The 23,542-nt window shown below is 43.5% G+C and overlaps 1 protein-coding gene across 1 annotated transcript in view; it reads right to left on the bottom strand.

Annotated features, from left to right (window-relative positions):
* The window catches only part of LOC106613408 (gamma-aminobutyric acid receptor subunit gamma-3-like), a 225,088-nt gene extending 205,131 nt beyond the window's left edge, over nucleotides 1-19,957 (bottom strand). The window contains exon 1 of the mRNA XM_045688601.1: nucleotides 19,826-19,957. Coding sequence (XP_045544557.1) covers nucleotides 19,826-19,957 — 132 coding nt within the window. The remainder of the gene's footprint in view (nucleotides 1-19,825) is intronic.
* Nucleotides 19,958-23,542: the final 3,585 nt, after the last annotated feature.

Below are 23,542 nucleotides of genomic sequence, written 5' to 3'. Positions count from 1 at the left end.
TAATGTTTAGAATGCGGGGTTTTGACTGGGTAATGTTTAGAATGCGGGGTTTTGACTGGGTAATGTTTAGAATGCGGGGTTTTGACTGGGTAATGTTTAGAATGCGGGGTTTTGACTGGGTAATCTTTAGAATGCAGGGTTTTGACGGGGTAATGTTTAGAATGCAGGGTTTTGACTGGGTAATGTTTAGAATGCAGGGTTTTGACTGGGTAATGTTTAGAATGCATGGTTTTGACTGGGTAATGTTTAGCATGCAGGGTTTTGACTGGGTAACGTTTAGAATGCAGGGTTTTGACTGGGTAACGTTTAGAATGCAGGGTTTTGACTGGGTAATGTTTAGAATGCAGGGTTTTGACTGGGTAATGTTTAGAATGCAGGGTTTTGACTGGGTAATGTTTAGAATGTGGGGTTTTGACTGGGTAATGTTTAGAATGCAGGGTTTTGACTGGGTAATCTTTAGAATGCAGGGTTTTGACTGGGTAATCTTTAGAATGCAGGGTTTTGACGGGGTAATGTTTAGAATGCAGGGTTTTGACTGGGTAATGTTTAGAATGCAGGGTTTTGACTGGGTAATGTTTAGAATGCAGGGTTTTGACTGGGTAATGTTTAGAATGCAGGGTTTTGACTGGGTACTGATCATGTTACTGGGAGAGGTTGATATCTAGAGGGAGTGCGATGGCAGGGCTGCTGCTGAGATAGTTGCGGGTATAAAATCAAAGATTGTATATTCTAGTAAGGCTCAGCTCAGTGAAGATATGGGCAATCTGATCAATTCGAAGTGAAAGACGCAACAGAAATGTTAAATACTTAAAGAGGTGGGAAAGACTGAGGTACGACAGAGAGAGAAAGAGAGTTGCGACAGACGGAGAGAGATAAGTGTTAGAGAGAGCGCTCGTTTGTATCTCAGTTGATATAGAGCATCGCCCTTGCAACGCCAGAATAATGTGTTCGATTCCCAGGGCCACCTATACATGAAAACATATATGCACTCATGACTGTAACTCGCTTTGGATAAAAGTGTCTCCTAAATAGCATATATTATTATGTTCTATATTAGAGAGAGAGAGAGAGGTACGACAGAGAGAGAGGTACGACAGAGAGGTATGACAGAGAGAGAGAGAGAGAGAGAGAGAGAGGTACGACAGAGACACAGAGAGAGAGAGGTACGACAGAGACACAGAGAGAGAGAGAGAGAGGTACGACAGAGAGAGAGAGGGGTACGACAGAGACACAGAGAGAGAGAGGGGTACGACAGAGACACAGAGAGAGAGAGGGGTACGACAGAGACACAGAGAGAGAGAGAGGGGTACGACAGAGACACACAGAGAGAAAGGGGTACGACAGAGACACACAGAGAGAGAGGGGTACGACAGAGACACAGAGAGAGAGGGGTACGACAGAGACACAGAGAGAGAGGGGTACGACAGAGACACAGAGAGAGAGAGGGGTACGACAGAGACACACAGAGAGAGAGGGGTACGACAGAGACACACAGAGAGAGAGGTACGACAGAGAGAGAGAGAGAGGTACGACAGAGAGAGCAAGAGATGCATATCATGTAATGTCGAATTATTATATTATATCATACCATATACAGTATCATATTATATTGTATATCGTGTCGTATTATATCATATCATATCATATTATATCATATCATATTATATCATAACATATCTTATATCATATCATATTATATCATATCATATTATATCATATCATATTATATTATATCATATTATATCATATTATATCATATATTATATCATATCATATTGTATCATATCATATTATATCATATCATATCATATTACATCATACCATATCATGTTATATTATATCATGTTATATTATATCATGTTATATCATATCATATAATGTTATATCATATCATATCATGTTATATTATATCATGTTATATCATATCATGTTATATCATATCATGTTATATTATATCATATAATATATTATATCTTATCATATTATGTAATATCATATCATATATCATATGATATCATATTATATCATTATATATCATATCATGTTATATCATATCATATGATATTATATCATATCATGTTATATCATATCATATTATATCATATCATATTATGTTATATCATATCATATTATGTCATATCATGTTATATCATATCATGTTATATCATATCATATCATATTATATGATGATAGGGATATATGGTACATTTACATTTTAGTCATTTAGCAGACGCTCTTATCCAGAGCGACTTACAGTAGTAGTACATTTCATTTTTTTCATTTCATACATTTTTGTTTTTTTTTCATACTTGGCCCCCCGTGGGAATCAAACCTACAACCCTGGCGTTGCAAACACCATGCTCTACCAACTGAGCTACAGTTGAAGTCGGAAGTTTACATACACCTCAGTCAAATACATTTCAACTCAGTTTTTCACAATTCCTGACATTTAATCCTAGTAAAAATTCACTGTTTTAGGTCAGTTAGGATCACCACTTTATTTTAAGAATGTGAAATGTCCGAATAATAGAGAGAATGATTTATTTTAGCTTTTATTTCTTTCATCGCATTCCCAGTGGTTCAGAAGTATACATACACTCAATTAGTATTTGGTAGCATTGCCTTTAAATGGTTTAACTTGGGTTAAACATTTCGGGTAGCCTTCCACAAGCTTCCCACAATAAGTTGGGTGAATTTTGGCCCATTCCTCCTGACAGAGCTGGTGTAACTGAGTCAGGTTTGTAGGCCTCCTTGCTCACACACGCTTTTTCAGTTCTGCCCACAAATTCTCTATAGGATTGAGGTCAGGGCTTTGTGATGGCCCCTCCAATACCTTGACTTTGTTGTCCTTAAGCCATTTGCCACAATTTTGGAATTTTGCTTGGGGTCATTGTCCATTTGGAAGATCCATTTGCAACCAAGCTTTAACTTCCTGACTGATGTCTTGAGCTGTTGCTTCAATATATCCACATCATTTTCCGTCCTCATGATGTCATCTATTTTGTGAAGTGCACCAGTCCCTCCTGCAGCAAAGCACCCCCACAACATGATGCTGCCACCCCCGTGCTTCACGGTTGGGATGGTGTTCTTCAGCTTGCAAGCATCCCCCTTTTTCCTCCAAACGTAACGATGGTCATTATGGCCAAACAGTTCTATTTTTGCTTCATCAGACCAGAGGTAATTTCTCAAAAAAGTACGATCTTTGTCCACATGTGCAGTTGCAAACCGTAGTCTGGCTTTTTTATGGCAGTTTTGGAGCAGTGGCTTCTTCCTTGCTGAGCGGCCTTTCAGGTTATATCGATATAGGACTCGTTTTTCTGTGGAGATAGATACTTTTGTACCTGTTTCTAGAGGTCGGCCGATTCATCGGAATGGCCGATTAATTAGGGCCGATTTCACGTTTTCTTAACAATCGGAAATTGGTATTTTTGGACGCCGATTTTATTTTTATTTTTTTTTAATATATTTTTTAGACCTTTATTTAACTAGGCAAGTCAGTTAAGAACACATTCTTATTTTCAATGACAGACTAGGAACGGTGGGTTAACTGCCTTGTTCAGGGGCAGAACGACAGATTTTTACCTTGTCAGCTCAGGGATTCAATCTTGCAACCTTACGGTTAACTAGCCCAACGCTCTAACCACCTGCTTTACATTGCACTCCACGAGGTTACGCGAATGCAGTAAGAAGCTAAGGTAAGTTGCTAGCTAGCATAAAACTTATCTTATAAAAAACAATCAATCATAATCACTAGTTAACTACACATGGTTGATGATATTACTAGTTTATCTAGCCTGTCCTGCGTTGCATATAATGGCTTAGGTACACGTTGCTCCAACCATAAACATCAATGCCTTTCTTAAAATCAATACACAAGTATATATTTTTAAACCTGCATATTTAGCTAAAAGAAATCCAGGTTAGCAGGCAATATTAACCAGGTGAAATTGTGTCATTTTGCATTCATTGCACGCAGAGTCAGTGTATATGCAACAGTTTGGGTCGCCTGGCTCGTTGCGAACTAATTTGCCAGAATTTTACATAATTATGACATAACACTGAAGGTTGTGCAATGTAACAGGAATAACGTTTTGTTTTCGAGATTATAGTTTCCGGATTCGACCATATTAATGACCTAAGGCTCGTATTTCTGTGTGTTATTATATTATAATTAAGTCTATGATTTGATAGAGCAGTCTGACTGAGCAATGGTAGGCAGCAGCAGGCTCGTAAGCATTCATTCAAAATAGCACTTTCATGCATTTTGCCAGCAGCTCTTCGCAATGCTTCAAGCATTGCGCTGTTTATGACTTCAAGCCTATCAACTCCCAAGATCAGGCTGGTGTAACCGATGTGAAATGGGGTGCGCGCCAATAGCGTTTCAAATGTCACTCGCTCTGAGAGTTGGAGTAGTTTTTTCCCTTCCTCTACATGGGTAACGCTGCTTCGAGGGTGGCTGTTGTCGATGTGTTCCTGGTTCAAGCCCAGGTAGGAGCGAGGAGAGGGACGGAAGCTATACTGTTACACTGGCAATACTAAAGTGCCTATAAGAACATCCAATAGTCAAAGGTATATGAAATACAAATCGTATAGAGAGAAATAGTCCTATAATTCCTATAATATCTACAACCTAAAACATCTTACCTGGGAATATTGAAGACTCATGTAAAAGGAACCACCAGCTTTCATATGTTCTCATGTTCTGAGTAAGGAACTTAAACGTTAGCTTTTTTACATGGCACATATTGCACTTTTACTTTCTTCTCCAACCCTTTGTTTTTGCATTATTTAAACCAAATTGAACATGTTTCATTATTTATTTGAGGCTAAATTGATTTTAATGATGTATTATTAGTTAAAATAAGTGTTCATTCAGTATTGTTGTAATTGTCATTATTAGAAATAAATAAACAAAATCGTCCGATTAATCGGTATCGGCTTTTTTGGCCCTCCAATAATCGGCACCGGCGTTGAAAAATCATAATCGGTCGACCTCTACCTGTTTCCTCCAACATCTTCACAAGGTCCTTTGCTGTTGTTCTGGGATTGATTTGCAATTTTCGCACCAAATTATGTTAATCTCTAGGAGACAGACGCGTCTCCTTCCTGAGCGGTATGACGGCTGTGTGGTCCCTTGGTGTTTATACTTACGTACTATTGTTTGTACAGATGAACGTGGTATCTTCAGGCTTTTGGAAATTGCTGCCAAGGAAGAACCAGACTTGTGGAGGTCTACAATTTTTCTTCTGAGGTCTTGGCTGATTTCTTTTGATTTTACTGTGATGTCAAGCAAAGAGGCACTGAGTTTGAAGGTAGGCCTTGAAATACATCCACAGGTACACCTCCAATTGACTCAAATGATGTCAATTAGCCTACCAGAAGCTTCTAAAGCCATGACATCATTTTCTGGAATTTTCCAAGCTGTTTAAAGGCACAGTCAGCTTAGTGTATGTAAACTTCTGACCCACTGGAATTGTGATACAGTGAATTATAAGTGAAATAATCTGTCTGTAAACAATTGTTGGAAAAATGACTTGTGTCATGCACCAAGTAGATGTCCTAACCGACTTGCCAAAACTATAGTTTGTTAACAACCTAAGTGTATGTAAACTTTCGACTTCAACTGTATCTAGTCTATCACATCAGCTTGCGACACACACACACACACACACACACACACACACACACACACACACGCGCACGCGCGCTGAACCTTTCAGCTTTCAGAGCCTCCAGTGGGAAAAAGGACTGAATAAAACAGTACTATAATCTGAAACAATTATATGAGAGAAATTGTCCTCATCATAGGATATTCCCAATGTCACCGAGACCAACAGCAAACACCGAGACATAAAACCCTGTTAACGTCAGGACTTACAGAAGAAATCGACATTTCAATAAAACGCTTTAAAAACATTTAGAGAATCAAGTTGAGACAAGCCAGCGTAACTTGAAGTCATTAAGCCACTTCCTATTCCTCCAGAGACCATTATTCCATCGTCTCAAATTAATCGGATCTTATCAAATAACGAAACTTTGCAAGACTATTAAATCCTTACTATTAAATAGCCATTTTTATATTCTAGTACGATGGGGGACATGAATCCCTACAGTAGAAGGTTTACTACTCTGCTGGAGTAGGTGTGAAATCACTCTACAGCAGGTTTAGCAGGTTGGCATTAGTGGGATGAATCATGTACTGGGAGGTAGCACTGCAGAGTGGTCGCTAGCTGGCACAGCCACAAAGTCATCCATTTTAAACCTCATTTTGACTTTGCAGCTGCTCCATCTAGCAGAAATCACTCAGTTCTGCCTCCTGGGCAAGGCTCATTTATTTTATTTTTTAACTAGGCAAGTCAGTTAAGAAGACAAATTCTTATTTACAATGACGGTCTACCCCGGCCAAACCCTAACCCGGACGACGCTGGGGCCAATTGTGCACCGTCCAATCACGGCCGGTTGTGATACAGCCTGGAATCAAACCAGGGTCTGTAGTGACGCCTCTAGCACTGAGATGCATTGCCTTAGACTGCTGCACCACTCGGGAACTCATGCCAATAAACATCAACCTGTGCAGGCTTCCTGTCATCTGGAATGACTGCATACAAATGAAAGATTTCCCTCATATGAGAAAGAAAGAGAAAGAGAAAGAGAAAGAGAGAAAGAGAGACAGACAGACAGAGATTGGATCAATCCTCCCGTCGCTGGGCTTTATGACAGAATAAATGTTAGTAATACGGAGACAGAGAATTTTTTTTTTTACAACGTATTTTAATGACGTTAATGAAGACCTCTCTGGGGGTGTAGGGGGAATCAGTGGGAAGAACCCTTTCCCTCAGAGCACCTCTGGCCAAGGAGGAGGGGGGGGACACAAATTAACTGGGCATAGCAAATATGTTGCCTGATTCCGTTTTTTCCCAAATTTAATTTTCTCCATTTTGTTTTACAAGTTCGAAAATTTGACCATGTTTTTTTCAACAACGTTTCAACCACATCAGAAGATCACCTTTGAAGTCTGGGAAAAATAGAAGACATTTCAATTTTGAGGGTGTAGTTATGCTTTAATTCCAGTGCAGCACCAGCAAGAGATCGCTGTTTGGCTAGCAACGTTTCTGTAGCGATCATGTGATTTGCAGAGTTTGCTAAAACAAATGGCCACTGGATTGATGCAAATAATCACAATATTATTCTGCCAGGTAGGCATACGCTACTTTATAGTTAACATTTAATAATTAGGAAGGTTTATGGGAAAGCTTTTACTTCTCTACCAGAAGATGGTGATCATTAGCATCATCGCTAATGGCTACATAAAGAGTAGAGACACACAGGGGTATTTCTGTGCCGTTTTCAGAGAGTTGGATAAAAAACTATGTATCACTGATTCTGATTGATTGAACTGAAAAGGCTTCAGAACTCTCATTCAAATTAAAACATCTAAACTATAGTTGTTACGTGTGAAAACTGAAATATGTTTTCATTAAAAAAAAAAAAAAAAAAAAAAAAATTGTCTTCCCCTTTAGCCTACGTATCAGATTAATCTACTGGGTTGTTACTAGGGGAATGACCTGGCTATACTCGTAATCATACTGTATCTGTAAATTGACAGTTGAAAACATAAAAGTGTTTTTATTATGCCTGACTAGGTAAAAAAATACCAACCATGCTGCAGATTAGGAGCAGCATGCAGAGGTGTGTCTGCGTGTGACTGGATCTGTGTCCTGTCCTCAAAACCTTACAGCTGGGGTGGACAAGTGTGCTGCCACTCAGCGTTTCTTCTTCTTTCCCTACTCTCGCTTCACTTGTTAGATATTATGCACATTGACAGCTTGCTAGCAAACGTCCACGCCTATTGATTTATCATGGTAGCGGGCTAACAGGAGGCAGAACTAATCTAAATGATCAGACGTGCGACGAGAAGTGATCGAGTGAAATATGAAGCAAGTGAATCGAGAGAGCTTCGCTCTATCCAATCAGAGCAGCGAGATCAACGTACAGCCCGTCCTTCACTTTACACTCAGGCAAACTAGCCAGATGAGTTATTTAGAGAACAGAGCACAATCCTGAGGAGAAAGACGACATGCTTTTGCCTTTAGCTGCCTCCTTGTAGCTGTTTACTTGGTGTTCACAATTCTTCAACTTCATTACGCTATTGTTCTAAATTAAATCACCCTCATCATAATTATGGCCTGTGGTGCCCCATGTGCTCCTCTGTGTGTGTGTGTGTGTGTGTGTGTGTGTGTGTGTGGTGTGTGTGTGTGTGTGTGTGTGAGTATCCATAGCGACAGCTCCATTACGGCTGCTCATTGAAAAAAAACGTGAGAGACGTTAGCTAGCTACTTTTTGTCACTCTAAAATTTTGACAAACAGCTGTCATTTTTGATTGGCAGCAGATGTTTTTTTAATTTATTTTTTGGGATTTCCGATTGGACTAACAGAGAAGTTGAGGAAGATTTCATGAGCTCCCAACTTTTTGGTCAAAGTTGCATTAGTTGAATTACCAGTGAATGGAATGTTGAAAGTGATGACATCACAATGGGGCCTTTAGAATGACGAGGAAATGAAAGTGGATGGAGGAGAAAAACAAGGACCAAAACAAAGGACCAAAAAGTATTGTCACAAGCGTCGCATTGAAGAGACCAAGGCGCAGAGTGTTCAGTGCTCATCATTTACTTTTAATGAAAGCACTTCACACAAAAAAAAATATATAAAAATAAACAACAGCCAAACAGTTCTGTCAGGTATACTAACAAACTAAACAGAAAGCAACCAACCCACAAAACCCAAAGGAAAACAGGCTGCCTAAGTATGGCTTCCAATCAGAGACAACCAAATACACCTGCCTCTGATTGGAAACCATACTCGGCCCAAACATGGAAAACGAAACATAGAAATAGAAAACAAATTCCCCTTGAACCAAAAAAAACCCCGAAACACCCAACACAACCCCCCTGCCACGCCCTGACCATACTACTATGGCAAAATGACACTTTTCACTGGTCAGGACGTGACAGGTATAACATATATAAAAAAGTTGCAGACTAGCAACTCAATCCAGACCGATCTGCATGTTTTTAATGTTTGAATGACGTTTCTAGTTTAAATGGTGTAGGAGGATTAGCGATCCAAAGGAAGCCTCACTACTAAGATTACCTGGACAGGTGGGACTAGATTCTAAATCAGCACTCCCACTCAACCCCACTACTACCTGGACAGGTGGGACTAGATTCTAGATCAGCACTCACTCAAGCCCCACTACTACCTGGACAGGTGGGACTAGATTCTAGATGAGCACTCCCACTCAAGTCCCACTACTACCTGGACAGAGAGGGGGACTAGATTCTAGATGAGCACTCCCACTCAAGCCCTACTACTTCCTGGACAGAGGGGACTAGATTCTAGATGAGCACTCCCACTCAAGCCCCACTACTACCTGGACAGGTGGGACTAGATTCTAGATGAGCACTCCCACTCAAGCCCCACTACTACCTGGACAGAGAGGGGGACTAGATTCTAGATCAGCACTCCCACTCAAGCCCCACTACTACCCGGACAGGTGGGACTAGATTATAGATGAGCACTCCCACTCAAGCCCCACTACTACCTGGACAGAGAGGGGGACTAGATTCTAGATCAGCACTCCCACTCAAGCCCCACTACTACCCGGACAGGTGGGACTAGATTCTATATCAGCACTCCTACTCAAGCCCCACAACTACCTGGACAGGTGGAACTAGATTCTAGATGAGCACTCCCACTCAAGCCCCACTACTACCTGGACAGGTGGGACTAGATTCTAGATCAGCACTTCCACTCAAGCCCCACTACTACCTGGACAGGTGGGACTAGATTCTAGATGAGCACTCCCACTCAAGCTCCACTACTACCTGGACAGAGACGGGGACTAGATTCTAGATCAGCACTCCCACTCAAGCCCCACTACTACCTGGGACAGGTGGGGACTAGATTCTAGATCAGCACTTCCACTCAAGCCCCACTACTAGCTGGACAGAGAGGGGGACTAGATTCTAGATCAGCACTTCCACTCAAGCCCCACTACTACCTGGACAGGTGGGGACTAGATTCTAGATGAGCACTCCCACTCAAGCCCCACTACTACCTGGACAGAGAGGGGGACTAGATTCTAGATCAGCACTCCCACTCAAGCCCCACTACTACCTGGACAGGTGGGACTAGATTATAGATGAGCACTCCCACTCAAGCCCCACTACTACCTGGACAGAGAGGGGGACTAGATTCTAGATCAGCACTCCCACTCAAGCCCCACTACTACCCGGACAGGTGGGACTAGATTATAGATGAGCACTCCCACTCAAGCCCCACTACTACCTGGACAGAGAGGGGGACTAGATTCTAGATCAGCACTTCCACTCAAGCCCCACTACTACCTGGACAGAGAGGGGGACTAGATTCTAGATCAGCACTTCCACTCAAGCCCCACTACTACCTGGACAGGTGGGGACTAGATTCTAGATGAGCACTCCCACTCAAGCCCCACTACTACCTGGACAGGGGGGACTAGATTCTAGATCAGCACTCCCACTCAAGCCCCACTACTACCTGGACAGGTGGGACTAGATTCTAGATGAGCACTCCCACTCAAGCCCCACTACTACCTGGACAGGTGGGACTAGATTCTAGATCAGCACTTCCACTCAAGCCCCACTACTACCTGGACAGGTGGGACTAGATTCTAGATCAGCACTTCCACTCAAGCCCCACTACTACCTGGACAGGTGGGACTAGATTCTAGATGAGCACTCCCACTCAAGCCCCACTACTACCTGGACAGAGACGGGGACTAGATTCTAGATCAGCACTCCCACTCAAGCCCCACTACTACCTGGGACAGGTGGGGACTAGATTCTAGATCAGCACTTCCACTCAAGCCCCACTACTACCTGGACAGAGAGGGGGACTAGATTCTAGATCAGCACTTCCACTCAAGCCCCACTACTACCTGGACAGGTGGGGACTAGATTCTAGATGAGCACTCCCACTCAAGCCCCACTACTACCTGGACAGGGGGGACTAGATTCTAGATCAGCACTCCCACTCAAGCCCCACTACTACCTGGACAGGTGGGACTAGATTATAGATGAGCACTCCCACTCAAGCCCCACTACTACCTGGACAGAGAGGGGGACTAGATTCTAGATCAGCACTCCCACTCAAGCCCCACTACTACCCGGACAGGTGGGACTAGATTATAGATGAGCACTCCCACTCAAGCCCCACTACTACCTGGACAGAGAGGGGGACTAGATTCTAGATCAGCACTCCCACTCAAGCCCCACTACTACCCGGACAGGTGGGACTAGATTCTATATCAGCACTCCTACTCAAGCCCCACAACTACCTGGACAGGTGGAACTAGATTCTTGAGATGCTTGGTACAAATGGTTTCTCTCTTTCAAGATGTCTATGAACTCTGTCTGTAACTTTACAAATTAGATTAATCTGTCCATTGAGTATTTTTATATCCACTGTGGTGGTGTGATTTGGCTCTATGTCCACAGTGAGCCAAGTGTATAATCATTAATGCATTCTCTCTCTTCCTTACTACTGTATTCCCTATATAGTGTACCACTTTAGACCAGAGCCCTATGGAACCCTATTCCCTTTTTATAGTGCACTACTTTAGATCAGAGCCCTGTGGCACTCTATTCCCTTTATAGTGCACTACTTTAGATCAGAGCCCTGTGGCACCCTATTCCCTTTATAGTGCACTACTTTAGATCATAGCCCTATGGCACCTTATTCCCTTATTATAGTGCACTACTTTTGACCAGAGCCCTATGGCACCCTATTCCCTTTATAGTGCAGTACTTTAGATCATAGTCCTATCGCACCCTATTCTCTTTATAGTGCACTACTTTAGACCAGAGCCCTATGGCACCCTATTCCCTATATATAGTGCACTACTTTTGACCAGGGCCAGTAGGTTCCTATATAGAGACTAGAGTGCCATTTGAGATGCAAACTAGGAATTTTATACATCTACATGGACACTATAATTGTCCCATGGAGAAGCAGTTCTCTGCACGGATGCTCTGAGCTCTCTCTCTCTCTCTCTCTCTCTCTCTCTGTAGATCCCTGCAGAGGAACACTGATGTACTAGCTAGGGGACCTACATCAACGGTGCTGTGGAGCACAGCCTCCAAAACACACTTAGCCTGTGTGTGTTTTATACCCCTGTTCGCTCCTCTCCCTGTAACTTTTACAGATGCTTTCCTACCCCTTGGCTACAACAGTTCTACTTTAGTGTACCCTGTACGCACAACCCATGTGGAATTTCCGGATCTCTGACATCGTTTGGAACTGCCGATCTGCGGTCAAGAACGCTGAGTTCCACTCAGCCTAGGCTGCCCTTCAGACCCTTGACTTTTTGGCCCTGGCGGAGATATGGATCAACCCCAGAGAACACTGCTACTCCAGCTGCTCTTTCTTCATCTGACTACGTTTTCTCTCCTAGTCCGAGAGCATCTGGTCGTCACGGTGGGGGAACAGGGCTACTCATTTCTCCTAACTGGAGATTTTCTCTTTTCTCCATCTCCTCATTTAAATTCCATTCTGTCACTGTCACTTGTCCACTCAAGCTTAACATTGTAATCTATCCCTCAACAGGTGCCCTTGGAGAGTTCCTCAATGAGGTCATTTCCCGACGATGGCTCACCGCTCTTCGTACTTGGCAACTTCAACCTACCGACTGACTTTGCAAAAATTTTTTCCAACCCTCTTTCCCCTCCTTGCCTCTTTTGACCGCATCCTCTCCTCCAACTCACAAGGCAGGCAATACGCTTGACCTCATCTTTACTACAGGCTGTTTATCTACTGTAAACCCCCTCCAGGTCTCTGTTCTCCTACTAATCCCACTGTAACCCCCCTCCAGGTCTCTGTTCATCTACTAATCTCACTGCAACCCCCCTCCAGGTCTCTGTTCTCCTACTAATCTCACTGTAACCCCCTCCAGGTCTCTGTTCTCCTACTAATCTCACTGTAACCCCATCCAGGTCTCTGTTCTCCTACTAATCTCACTGTAACCCCCCTCCAGGTCTCTGTTCTCCTACTAATCTCACTGTAACACCCCTCCAGGTCTCTGTTCTCCTACTAATCTCACTGTGACCCCCCTCCAGGTCTCTGTTCTCCTACTAATCTCACTGCAACCCCCCTCCAGGTCTCTCTTCTCCTACTAATCTCACTGTGACCCCCCTCCAGGTCTCTGTTCTCCCACTAATCTCACTGTAACCCCCCTCCAGGTCTCTGTTCTCCCTCCAGGTCTCTGTTCTCCTACTAATCTCACTGTAACCCCCCTCCAGGTCTCTGTTCTCCTACTAATCTCACTGTAGCCCCTCTCCAGGTCTCTGATCACTATTTTGTTCCCTTTCCTGTCTCCTTTCCTCCAACCCTAACCACTCAGCCCCTACCCAGATGGTCATGCACTGTCGCAATCTTCACTCTGTCTCTCTCCCATACTCTCTCCTCTTCTATCCTATCATCTTTCCCTTCTGTTAAATCCATCTCCCTACTGTCCCTACTGGCTCCTGATTCTGCCTCTTCGACCCTACTTTCCTCCGCATCCTATGAATCTCACTGTTGCCTTTCCTCCCGGCCGGCCCGGCCCTCCCATCCTGTTCAGTGACTGAGTGACTAACTGCAAGCTCTTAGAATAGAGCTGTGGGCAGTTGAGCAAAACTAAACTTCCGGAGAACCTATCATCCTTTCACTACCTCCTCCCTACCTTCTGTTCCTCTGTAAAGTGACTTTTTATTACTCTAATAAATATCAAGCTTCTGCCTCTAACCCTAGGAATATCTTCACTCAGCCTATTGAGTCCACAGGTCCCACTCACAGAGTACTGCTCTACACCTTGACCTCTTTCTCCCTTCTCACTCCATCCGCTCCTCATTCACTCAGCCTATTGAGTCCACTGGTCCCACTCACAGAGTACTACTCTACACCTTGACCTCTTTCTCCCCTCTCACTCCATACAACATCCGCTCCTCATTCACTCAGCCTATTGAGTCCACAGGTCCCACTCACAGAGTACTACTCTACACCTTGACCTCTTTCTCCCCTCTCACTCCGTACAACATCCGCTCCTCGTTCACTCAGCCTATTGAGTCCACTGGTCCCACTCACAGAGTACTACTCTACACCTTGACCTCTTTCTCCCCTCTCACTCCATACAACATCCGCTCCTCATTCACTCAGCCTATTGAATCCACAGGTCCCACTCACAGAGAACTACTCTATACCTTGACCTCTTTCTCCCCTCTATCTCCGGATGAAATCCTGCGACGTGCGGCGGCCCAATAACCTGCCCCCTCAACCCCATCCCCTTCTCCCTTCTCCAGACCTTCTCCCATTCCTTATCAACTCATCCCTGACCACTGGCTGTCCCCCCTCTGAGTTCAAGATGGCCAGAGTCGCTCCCCTCCTCAAGAAACCAACACTCGACCCCTCTGACGTCAAAAGCTACAGACCGGTATCCCTTTTTTTGCCGTCACCTTTGAGCGTTTTAAACATGTTGGCTGGAGTTTTACTGTTATCTATTTTCAGGGAAGGAGAGTTGTGTCGTGTCTTTGGGGCACCATTAAACTGAAGACATGTTTATCAAAATAACTCCCTGTAATTATTATCACGCGATTAAACTGATTAATCGTTTAATTGTAATTCACTAGGAGATCGGGGCACCAAGGAAAATATTCAGATTACAAAGTTATAATTTTCCTAATATAACTTTCCTATATTATAACATTATATATTATATTATATTATATTATAGCATAGGCCGATTATCTTCTGGTTTAAATGGTGTATTTTACCTCGCGTCCAGTCTCATTCCAAACGTCGTAATTGTTGTATCTGCACGAATCCAGCCTTTAGTAAAGTCATCCATACATCAATTGTCTTAAAATCATTTATTTACTAAACTAAGTAATTCACAGAAAGCATACAAACAGTAATTATCGTCACAAAGAATTGGTAGAGTAATGTGCCCTAGTGGGCTAAACAGGCATGGCGGCCTGTTAACCTGTTAGGGCTAGGGGGCAGCATTGACACGGCTGGATAAAAAACATACCCGATTTAATCTGGTTACCACTCCTACCCAGTAACTAGAATATGCATATACTTATTACATATGGATAGAAAACACCCTACATTTTCTAAAACTGTTTGAATGGTGTCTGTGAGTATAACAGAACTCAAATGGCAGGTCAAAACCTGAGAGATTCCTTTACAGGAAGTGGCCTGTCTGACCATTTGTTGAACTTCTTTTCCATCTCTATCATTTACTAAGGATCTCTGCTCTAACGTGACACTTCCCACGTCGTCCATAGGCGCTCAGAGCCCGGGAAAAAACAGAATGTCGTCATTCCAGCCCCAGGCTGAAACACATTATCGCCTTTCTCAAGTGGCCGATCAAGGGACACTGGCTTATGCGCGTGACCCCGACCGCCCCCGCCTTTGGGATTTTTTCCTCTGTTTGCCGAAAAGGAGATTCCCTGTCGGAATATTATCGCTTTTCTACGAGAAAAATGTCGTAAAAATTGATTTTAAACAGCGGTTGACATGCTTCGAAGTACGGTAATGGAATACTTAGAATTTTATTGTCACGAATTGCGCCATGCGCATGACACTTCTTTACTATTTCGGATAGTGTCTGGAACGCACGAACAAAACGCCGCTATTCGGATATAACGATGGATTATTTTGGACCAAACCAACATTTGTTATTGAAGTAGCAGTCCTGGGTGTGTATTCTGACGAAGACAACAAAAGGTAATCAAACTTTTATAATAGTAAATATGATTATGGTGAGTGCTAAACTTGCCGGGTGTCTAAATAGCGAGCCCGTGATGCCTGGGCTATGTACTTAGAATATTGCAAAATGTGCTTTCACCAAAAAGCTATTTTAAAATCGGACATATCGAGTGCATAGAGGAGGTCTGTATCTATAATTCTTAAAATAATTGTTATGCTTTTTGTGAACGTTTATCGTGAGTAATTTAGTAAAATGTTAGCGAATTCCCCGGAAGTTTGCGGGGGGTATGCTAGTTCTGAACGTCACATGCTAATGTAAAAAGCTGTTTTTTGATATAAATATGAACTTGATTGAACAAAACATGCATGTATTGTATAACATAATGTCCTAGGGTTGTCATCTGATGAAGATCATCAAAGGTGAGTGCTGCATTTAGCTGTCTTCTGGGTTTTTGTGACATTATATGCTAGCTTGAAAAATGGGTGTCTGATTATTTCTGGCTTGGTACTCTGCTGACATAATCTAATGTTTTGCTTTCGTTGTAAAGCCTTTTTGAAATCGGACAGTGTGGTTAGATTAACGAGAGTCTTGTCTTTAAATGGCTGTAAAATAGTCATATGTTTGAGAAATTGAAGTAATAGGATTTTTAAGGTTTTGAAAATCGCGCCACAGGATAGCAGTGGCTGTTACGTAGGTGGGACGAATTCGTCCTGCCTAGCCTAGAGAGGTTAAACAAAGGGTCATAAAGGGCAGCTGAGGAGGCACACAGAGTTCATTAATATTAACAATTGATATGCTCACCCTTTGCACATGAACGCTCACTCATTCGTGAACAATTGCAATCAATATATATTTACGCTCAGTGTGTCGTCGGGATCCTTGTTGGAGAGTTGTTCTGTTGGAGAGTTCTCTCTCTCTCGGTTAGAATGGATCTTTCAAAGCGGCATTCATTAATGTCGTTATAGAATGGATGTTTCGTTGGTCTTCGCGTTCAATGATATAATTTCTAGCTGCAGACTAATAATAATATCAAAGACTTGTTCTTATTCTGTCGGTCTCGATAGTCTAAAAGTTTAACCACGTGGTATAGGTAACTTTCAGTAGAGGAATTGGGTGGTCAAACCTTGGCTCTCTCTTCTGAGGTAAGCTGTTCTAAAGAAAGTAAATCAGGGTGGGGTTTTATACGTGAACATAGAACAGGCTTGTCACATGACGCCTGGTCCTGTCTGTGTCCATGGGGGGCGTGCCGATGCTTTGAACAGAAATACATTCTATCACATTAACATCAGTACATGGCATCTCAACGTATTCCAAATAGCTTTAGCCTTATTAATACATTTTATACAACCATTTGGATGCAAGTCCCATAGCTGAGGCTATTATATAAACCGTTTTATGGTAATATGGCTATATTGTCTCTTCTGAGTATCACAAAATTGTACCAAGCGGACCAGTTCATAGCTGGATTCTTCACAAATTTTTTATACCTTCTCCAGAACATAAATGTCGTTCGGTTCCCCAATTCTGTGAGTTGGAAGAATTTCCTGTGTCTCTCTATGAAACCCCTCTGTGTCTCAACTGGGCCATGTGGCAAGAGATTCTCCTCTAGAATTTTACCACCCCTTCACACAGGGCCTGTGTGGGGGGAGGTAGGTTGGGGGATGGTGCAAGGGGGAGGGGGTCAACTGTCCTCCCTGTACTCAAAAAGGGCAACGTCATGACAGTTGTGACAGGTCGACTCTGGCAAATAGTATATATTTTCAGCACAGAACACTTGAGCGTGCTGTTTCTGACCAACTATCTTGTTATCTCTCTCAGAAGGATTTTCTTCACCCTAACCAGTCAGGCTTCAAGACTGGTCACTAAACCGAGGCCGCTCTCCTCTGTTGTCACGGAGACTCTCCGCACCGCCAAAGCTGACTCTCTCTCCTCTGTTCTCATCCTCCTAGATCTATCCACTGCCTTCAACACAGTGAACCATCAGATCCTCCTCTCCACCCTCTCAGGGCTGGGCGTCTCAGGCTCTGCCTCCTCTCCACCCTCTCAGGGCTGGGCGTCTCAGGCTCTGCCTCCTCTCCACCCTCTCAGGGCTGGGCGTCTCAGGCTCTGCACACTCCTGGTTTGCATCCTACCTGACATGCCGCTCTTACCAGGTGGCGTGGAGAGGATCTGTGTCTGCACCATGTTCTCTCCCTACTGGTGTCCCCCAGTGCTCGGTTCTAGGCCCTCTCCTCTTTTCTCTCGACACCAAGTCACTCGGTTCAGTCATATCTTCACATGGTCTCTCCTATCATTGCTTTGCAGATAACACTCAACTACTTTTCTCATTCCCCCCTTCTGACACCCAGGTGGCGACACGCATCTCTGCGTGCCTGGCAGACATCTCAGCTTGGATGTCAAACCATTAATTCAACTCAAACTCAACAAGACGGGGCTGCTCTTCCTCTCTGGTAAGGTTTGCCCGATCAAAGACGTTGCCATCACCATCGGCAAATGTAGATTACGAAAGTTCAATCAGGAAGACTGGTCTGAAGGCATATTTAACTTTATCAAGCAGCATAACATAATTAACTGTATTACTAGACTACGGACAAATGTATCATCATCAGCATAGCATCTTGTTCGTCTCCTCTTCCATGTGTGGAATGTCCTTCATCTACACTATCTAGTCTATCACAGGACCACTGAAGTATCTAGTCTATCACAGGACCACTGAAGTATCTAGTCTGTCACAGGACCACTGAAGTTTCTAGTCTATCACAGGACCACTGAAGTATCTAGTCTATCACAGGACCACTGACTGATGTATCTAGTCTATCACAGGACCACTGACTGATGTATCTAGTCTATCACAGGACCACTGACTGATGTATCTAGTCTATCACAGGACCACTGAAGTATCTAGTCTATCACAGGACCACTGAAGTATCTAGTCTGTCACAGGACCACTGAAGTATCTAGTCTGTCACAGGACCACTGAAGTATCTAGTCTATCACAGGACCACTGAAGTATCTAGTCTATCACAGGACCACTGACTGAAGTATCTAGTCTATCACAGGACCACTGAAGTATCTTGTCTATCACAGGACCACTGAAGTATCTAGTCTATCACAGGACCACTGAAGTATCTAGTCTATCACAGGACCACTGAAGTATCTAATCTATCACAGGACCACTGAAGTATCTAGTCTGTCACAGGACCACTGATTGAAGTATCTAGTCTATCACAGGACCACTGATTGAAGTATCTAGTCTATCACAGGACCACTGACTGAAGTATCTAGTCTATCACAGGACCACTGAAGTATCTAGTCTATCACAGGACCACTGAAGTATCTAGTCTATCATCGGACCACTGAAGTTTCTGGTCTAGCACTGATTTGTGTCAAGAACTGCAACGCTGCTGCATTTTTTTCACGCTCAACAGTTTCCCATAGGTATCAAGAATGGTCCACCACCTAAAGGACATCCAGTCAACTTGACATAATTGTGGAAAGCATTGGAATCAACATTGGCCAGTATCCCTGTGGATCTCTTTCCCGACGAATTGAAGCTGTTTGGAGGGCAAAAGGCTGACCTTAAATGTTTTGTACACTCAGTGTATACATACTGTACAAAGCACTGAAATAAAAAAAATGCACACTATAGTTGCTATAATAAACTATTACGGGTAGTTTAGATAGAGAAATAGCTAGTAATTATTTGTTTTTCTTCAGCAAACTACTTGGCGTCACTTGGCGTTTCAAACAGCGGGCTGGCAGTGCCAAACAGTTGTCGTCACTGGCACGGAATCGTTTGTTATCTGAGCCTTCGGCTGTAGAAACACATTGACTTTCCACGTCACATTTTATGCATCATATCACTTGATACCACCCTCTGTCCCCTTCTACCCTTACTGGCTGAGGAACAAAGATACATTCAGTCATATTCACCCTGGTATCACCCTCGTCTTTACAGTCATATTCACCCTGGTATCACCCTCGTCTCTACAGTCATATTCACCCTGGTATCACCCTCGTCTCTACAGTCATATTCACCCTGGCATCACCCTCGTCTCTACAGTCATATTCACCCTGCATCACCCTCATCTCTACAGTCATATTCACCCTGGCATCACCCTCGTCTCTACAGTCATATTCACCCTGCATCACCCTCATCTCTACAGTCATATTCACCCTGGTATCACCCTCGTCTCTACAGTCATATTCACCCTGGTATCACCCTCGTCTCTACAGTCATATTCACCCTGGTATGACCCTCAGCTCTACAGTCATATTCACCCTGGTATCACCCTCGTCTCTACAGTCATATTCACCCTGGTATCACCCTACTGTCATATTCACCCTGGTATCACCCTCGTCTCTACAGTCATATTCACCCTGGTATGACCCTCGTCTCTACAGTCATATTCACCCTGGTATCACCCTCGTCTCTACAGTCATATTCACCCTGGTATCACCCTCAGCTCTACAGTCATATTCACCCTGGTATCACCCTCGTCTCTACAGTCATATTCACCCTGGTATCACCCTCGTCTCTACAGTCATATTCACCCTGGTATCACCCTCGTCTCTACAGTCATATTCACCCTGGTATCACCCTCGTCTCTACAGTCATATTTACCCTGGTATTACCCTTGTCTCTACAGTCATATTCACCCTGGTATCACCCTCGTCACTGCAGATAGATGACCTCTAAGTATTGTTTGTTTTAGTTTGTTTTATTTGGACATTCTTGAAAATGAGATTGTGCATTGCAAGAGATTTCATCTTGCAAAATGTATAATAAAATACCTTAAATATCTGGGGGATGTGAACTATACCAGTCTTGAAGAAACTACCTGTCTCGAAGGAACTACCTGTCTCGAAGGAACTACCTGTCTCATCTGTGTATCAGAAGAAATACTGTAGATGAGAATTAACTTTGCTTCCCTCTGATCACTTATCCGGGGTAAATCAGCAGACAGTCTCCTACAGTCTCCTACAGTACGTTTCAAACTCCTGTACACTATCATGGGATGTTACAGAGTTCCCGAACGCGGAATAGGAATTTCCAAAGAGTCACAGGCAGAGCCCTTCCTGCTCCCATTCAGCCCTCGTATGCTATTTCAAGTGACGAGAAAAGTGCTTAGTCTGCTCTAACTCACTGAACACGCAGAGGCAGTCTCTCTCCCCCTCTCCCCCCCTCTCCCCCTCTCCCTCTCCCTCTCCCTGTATTTACTGTCTGCTTCAGACTCCAACTCTATAACGTCTACACAACCTCTCCACTCTCCTGCTAAAGTGGATTTCCCTGTGACTTTTAAATGTTTTACATGTGAATAATTTATCAGAGGCTCTTTCCCCCAGATCTACTTACAGTATCCCCTTGAGGGTTAATCAAGTTATATTGTATTGTATTCGACTGAATTGTAAATGGTGTGTGAATCCCTCAGCCTGTGGTAAAAGCGACCATGCGTGTTTGTTTAAACACCACGGTCACAGCAGCCGATTGGCAGGTTAACTAAAACCACAAAGCACTGCAGATCAGCATGTACCACTCCTTTTGGTTTGCAGGGTAAATGTTGGCACTGCGTGATTATGCAGCAAACACAACAACACTCAGTTCAGCTCCCGTCCAGAAACAGATCTCCGAGTGTTCTCTCCCTGGGCCGGTTGAGCAGGAAGCCCACATGGTCCCCTACTCCCTATATAGTGCACTACCTTTGACCAGGGGTATACTGTATAGAGAATAGGGTGTAATTTTGGATGCTACCCTAGTGTCCTGTCCCCATTACAAGAACCCCAAGGTTCTACCAGGTACTATATTAACACTGTACCTACCATATGCTATATTAACACAGTACCTACCAGATACTATATTAACACTGTACCTATCAGATGCTATATTAACACTGTACCTACCAGATGCTATATTAACACTGTACCTACCAGATGCTATATTAACACTGTACCAACCAGATGCTATATTAACACTGTACCTACCAGATTCTATATTAACACTGTACCTACCAGATGGTATATTGACACTGTACATACCAGATGCTACATTAACACTGTACCTACCAGATGGTATATTAACACTGTACCTACCAGATGCTATATTAACACTGTACCCAGTGTTTACCTATGTTGTAGCACCAGCTGGCTGCTGAGGGTTAGGACTAATGGACCGGTTCTGTTCTGACCACAGAAACAGTATAATGGACTAATGGACCGGTTCTGTTCTGACCACAGCTACAGTATAATGGACTAATGGACCCGTTTTGTTCTGACCACAGAAACAGTATAATGGACTAATGGACCGGTTCTGTTCTCTGACCACAGCTACAGTATAATGGACTAATGGGACGGTTCTGTTCTGACCACAGCTACAGTATAATGGACTAATGGACCGGTTCTGTTCTGACCACAGCTACAGTATAATGGACTAATGGGACGGTTCTGTTTTGACCACAGCTACAGTATAATGGACTAATGGACCGGTTCTGTTCTGACCACAGCTACAGTATAATGGACTAATGGGACGGTTCTGTTCTGACCACAGCTACAGTATAATGGACTAATGGGACGGTTCTGTTCAGACCACAGCTACAGTATAATGGACTAATGGGACGGTTCTGTTCTGACCACAGCTACAGTATAATGGACTAATGGACCGGTTCTGTTCTCTGACCACAGCTACAGTATAATGGACTAATGGGACGGTTCTGTTCTGACCACAGCTACAGTATAATGGACTAATGGACCGGTTCTGTTCTCTGACCACAGCTACAGTATAATGGACTAATGGGACGGTTCTGTTCAGACCACAGCTACAGTATAATAGACTAATGGGACGGTTCTGTTCTGACCACAGCTACAGTATAATGGACTAATGGACCGGTTCTATTCTGACCACAGCTACAGTATAATGGACTAATGGGACGGTTCTGTTCTGACCACAGCTACAGTATAATGGACTAATGGACCGGTTCTGTTCTGACCACAGCTACAGTAAAATGGACTAATGGGACGGTTCTGTCTGACCACAGCTACAGTATAATGGACTAATGGGACGGTTCTGTTCTGACCACAGCTACAGTATAATGGACTAATGGGACGGTTCTGTTCTGACCACAGCTACAGTATAATGGACTAATGGGACGGTTCTGTCTGACCACAGCTACAGTATAATGGACTAAAGGACCGGTTCTGTTCTGACCAAAGCTACAGTATAATGGACTAATGGGACGGTTCTGTTCTGACCACAGCTACAGTATAATGGACTAATGGACCGGTTCTGTTCTGACCACAGCTACAGTATAATGGACTAAAGGACCGGTTCTGTCTGACCACAGCTACAGTATAATGGACTAATGGGACGGTTCTGTTCTGACCACAGCTACAGTATAATGGACTAATGGGACGGTTCTGTTCTGACCACAGCTACAGTATAATGGACTAATGGGACGGTTCTGTTCAGACCACAGCTACAGTATAATGGACTAATGGGACGGTTCTGTTCTGACCACAGCTACAGTATAATGGACTAATGGGACGGTTCTGTTCTGACCACAGCTACAGTATAATGGACTAATGGGACGGTTCTGTTCTGACCACAGCTACAGTATAATGGTCTAATGGGACGGTTCTGTTCAGACCACAGCTACAGTATAATGGTCTAATGGGACGGTTCTGTTCTGACCACAGCTACAGTATAATGGACTAATGGGACGGTTCTGTCTGACCACAGCTACAGTATAATGGACTAAAGGA

The sequence above is a fragment of the Salmo salar genome, chromosome 10 (genome assembly GCF_965601325.2).
Source record: "Salmo salar chromosome 10, fSalSal1, whole genome shotgun sequence".
In the NCBI taxonomy this organism is placed as follows: Eukaryota; Metazoa; Chordata; class Actinopteri; order Salmoniformes; family Salmonidae; genus Salmo; species Salmo salar.
The sequence above is the reverse complement of the archived record's forward strand: the minus strand, read 5'-3'. Positions and strand labels throughout refer to the sequence as shown.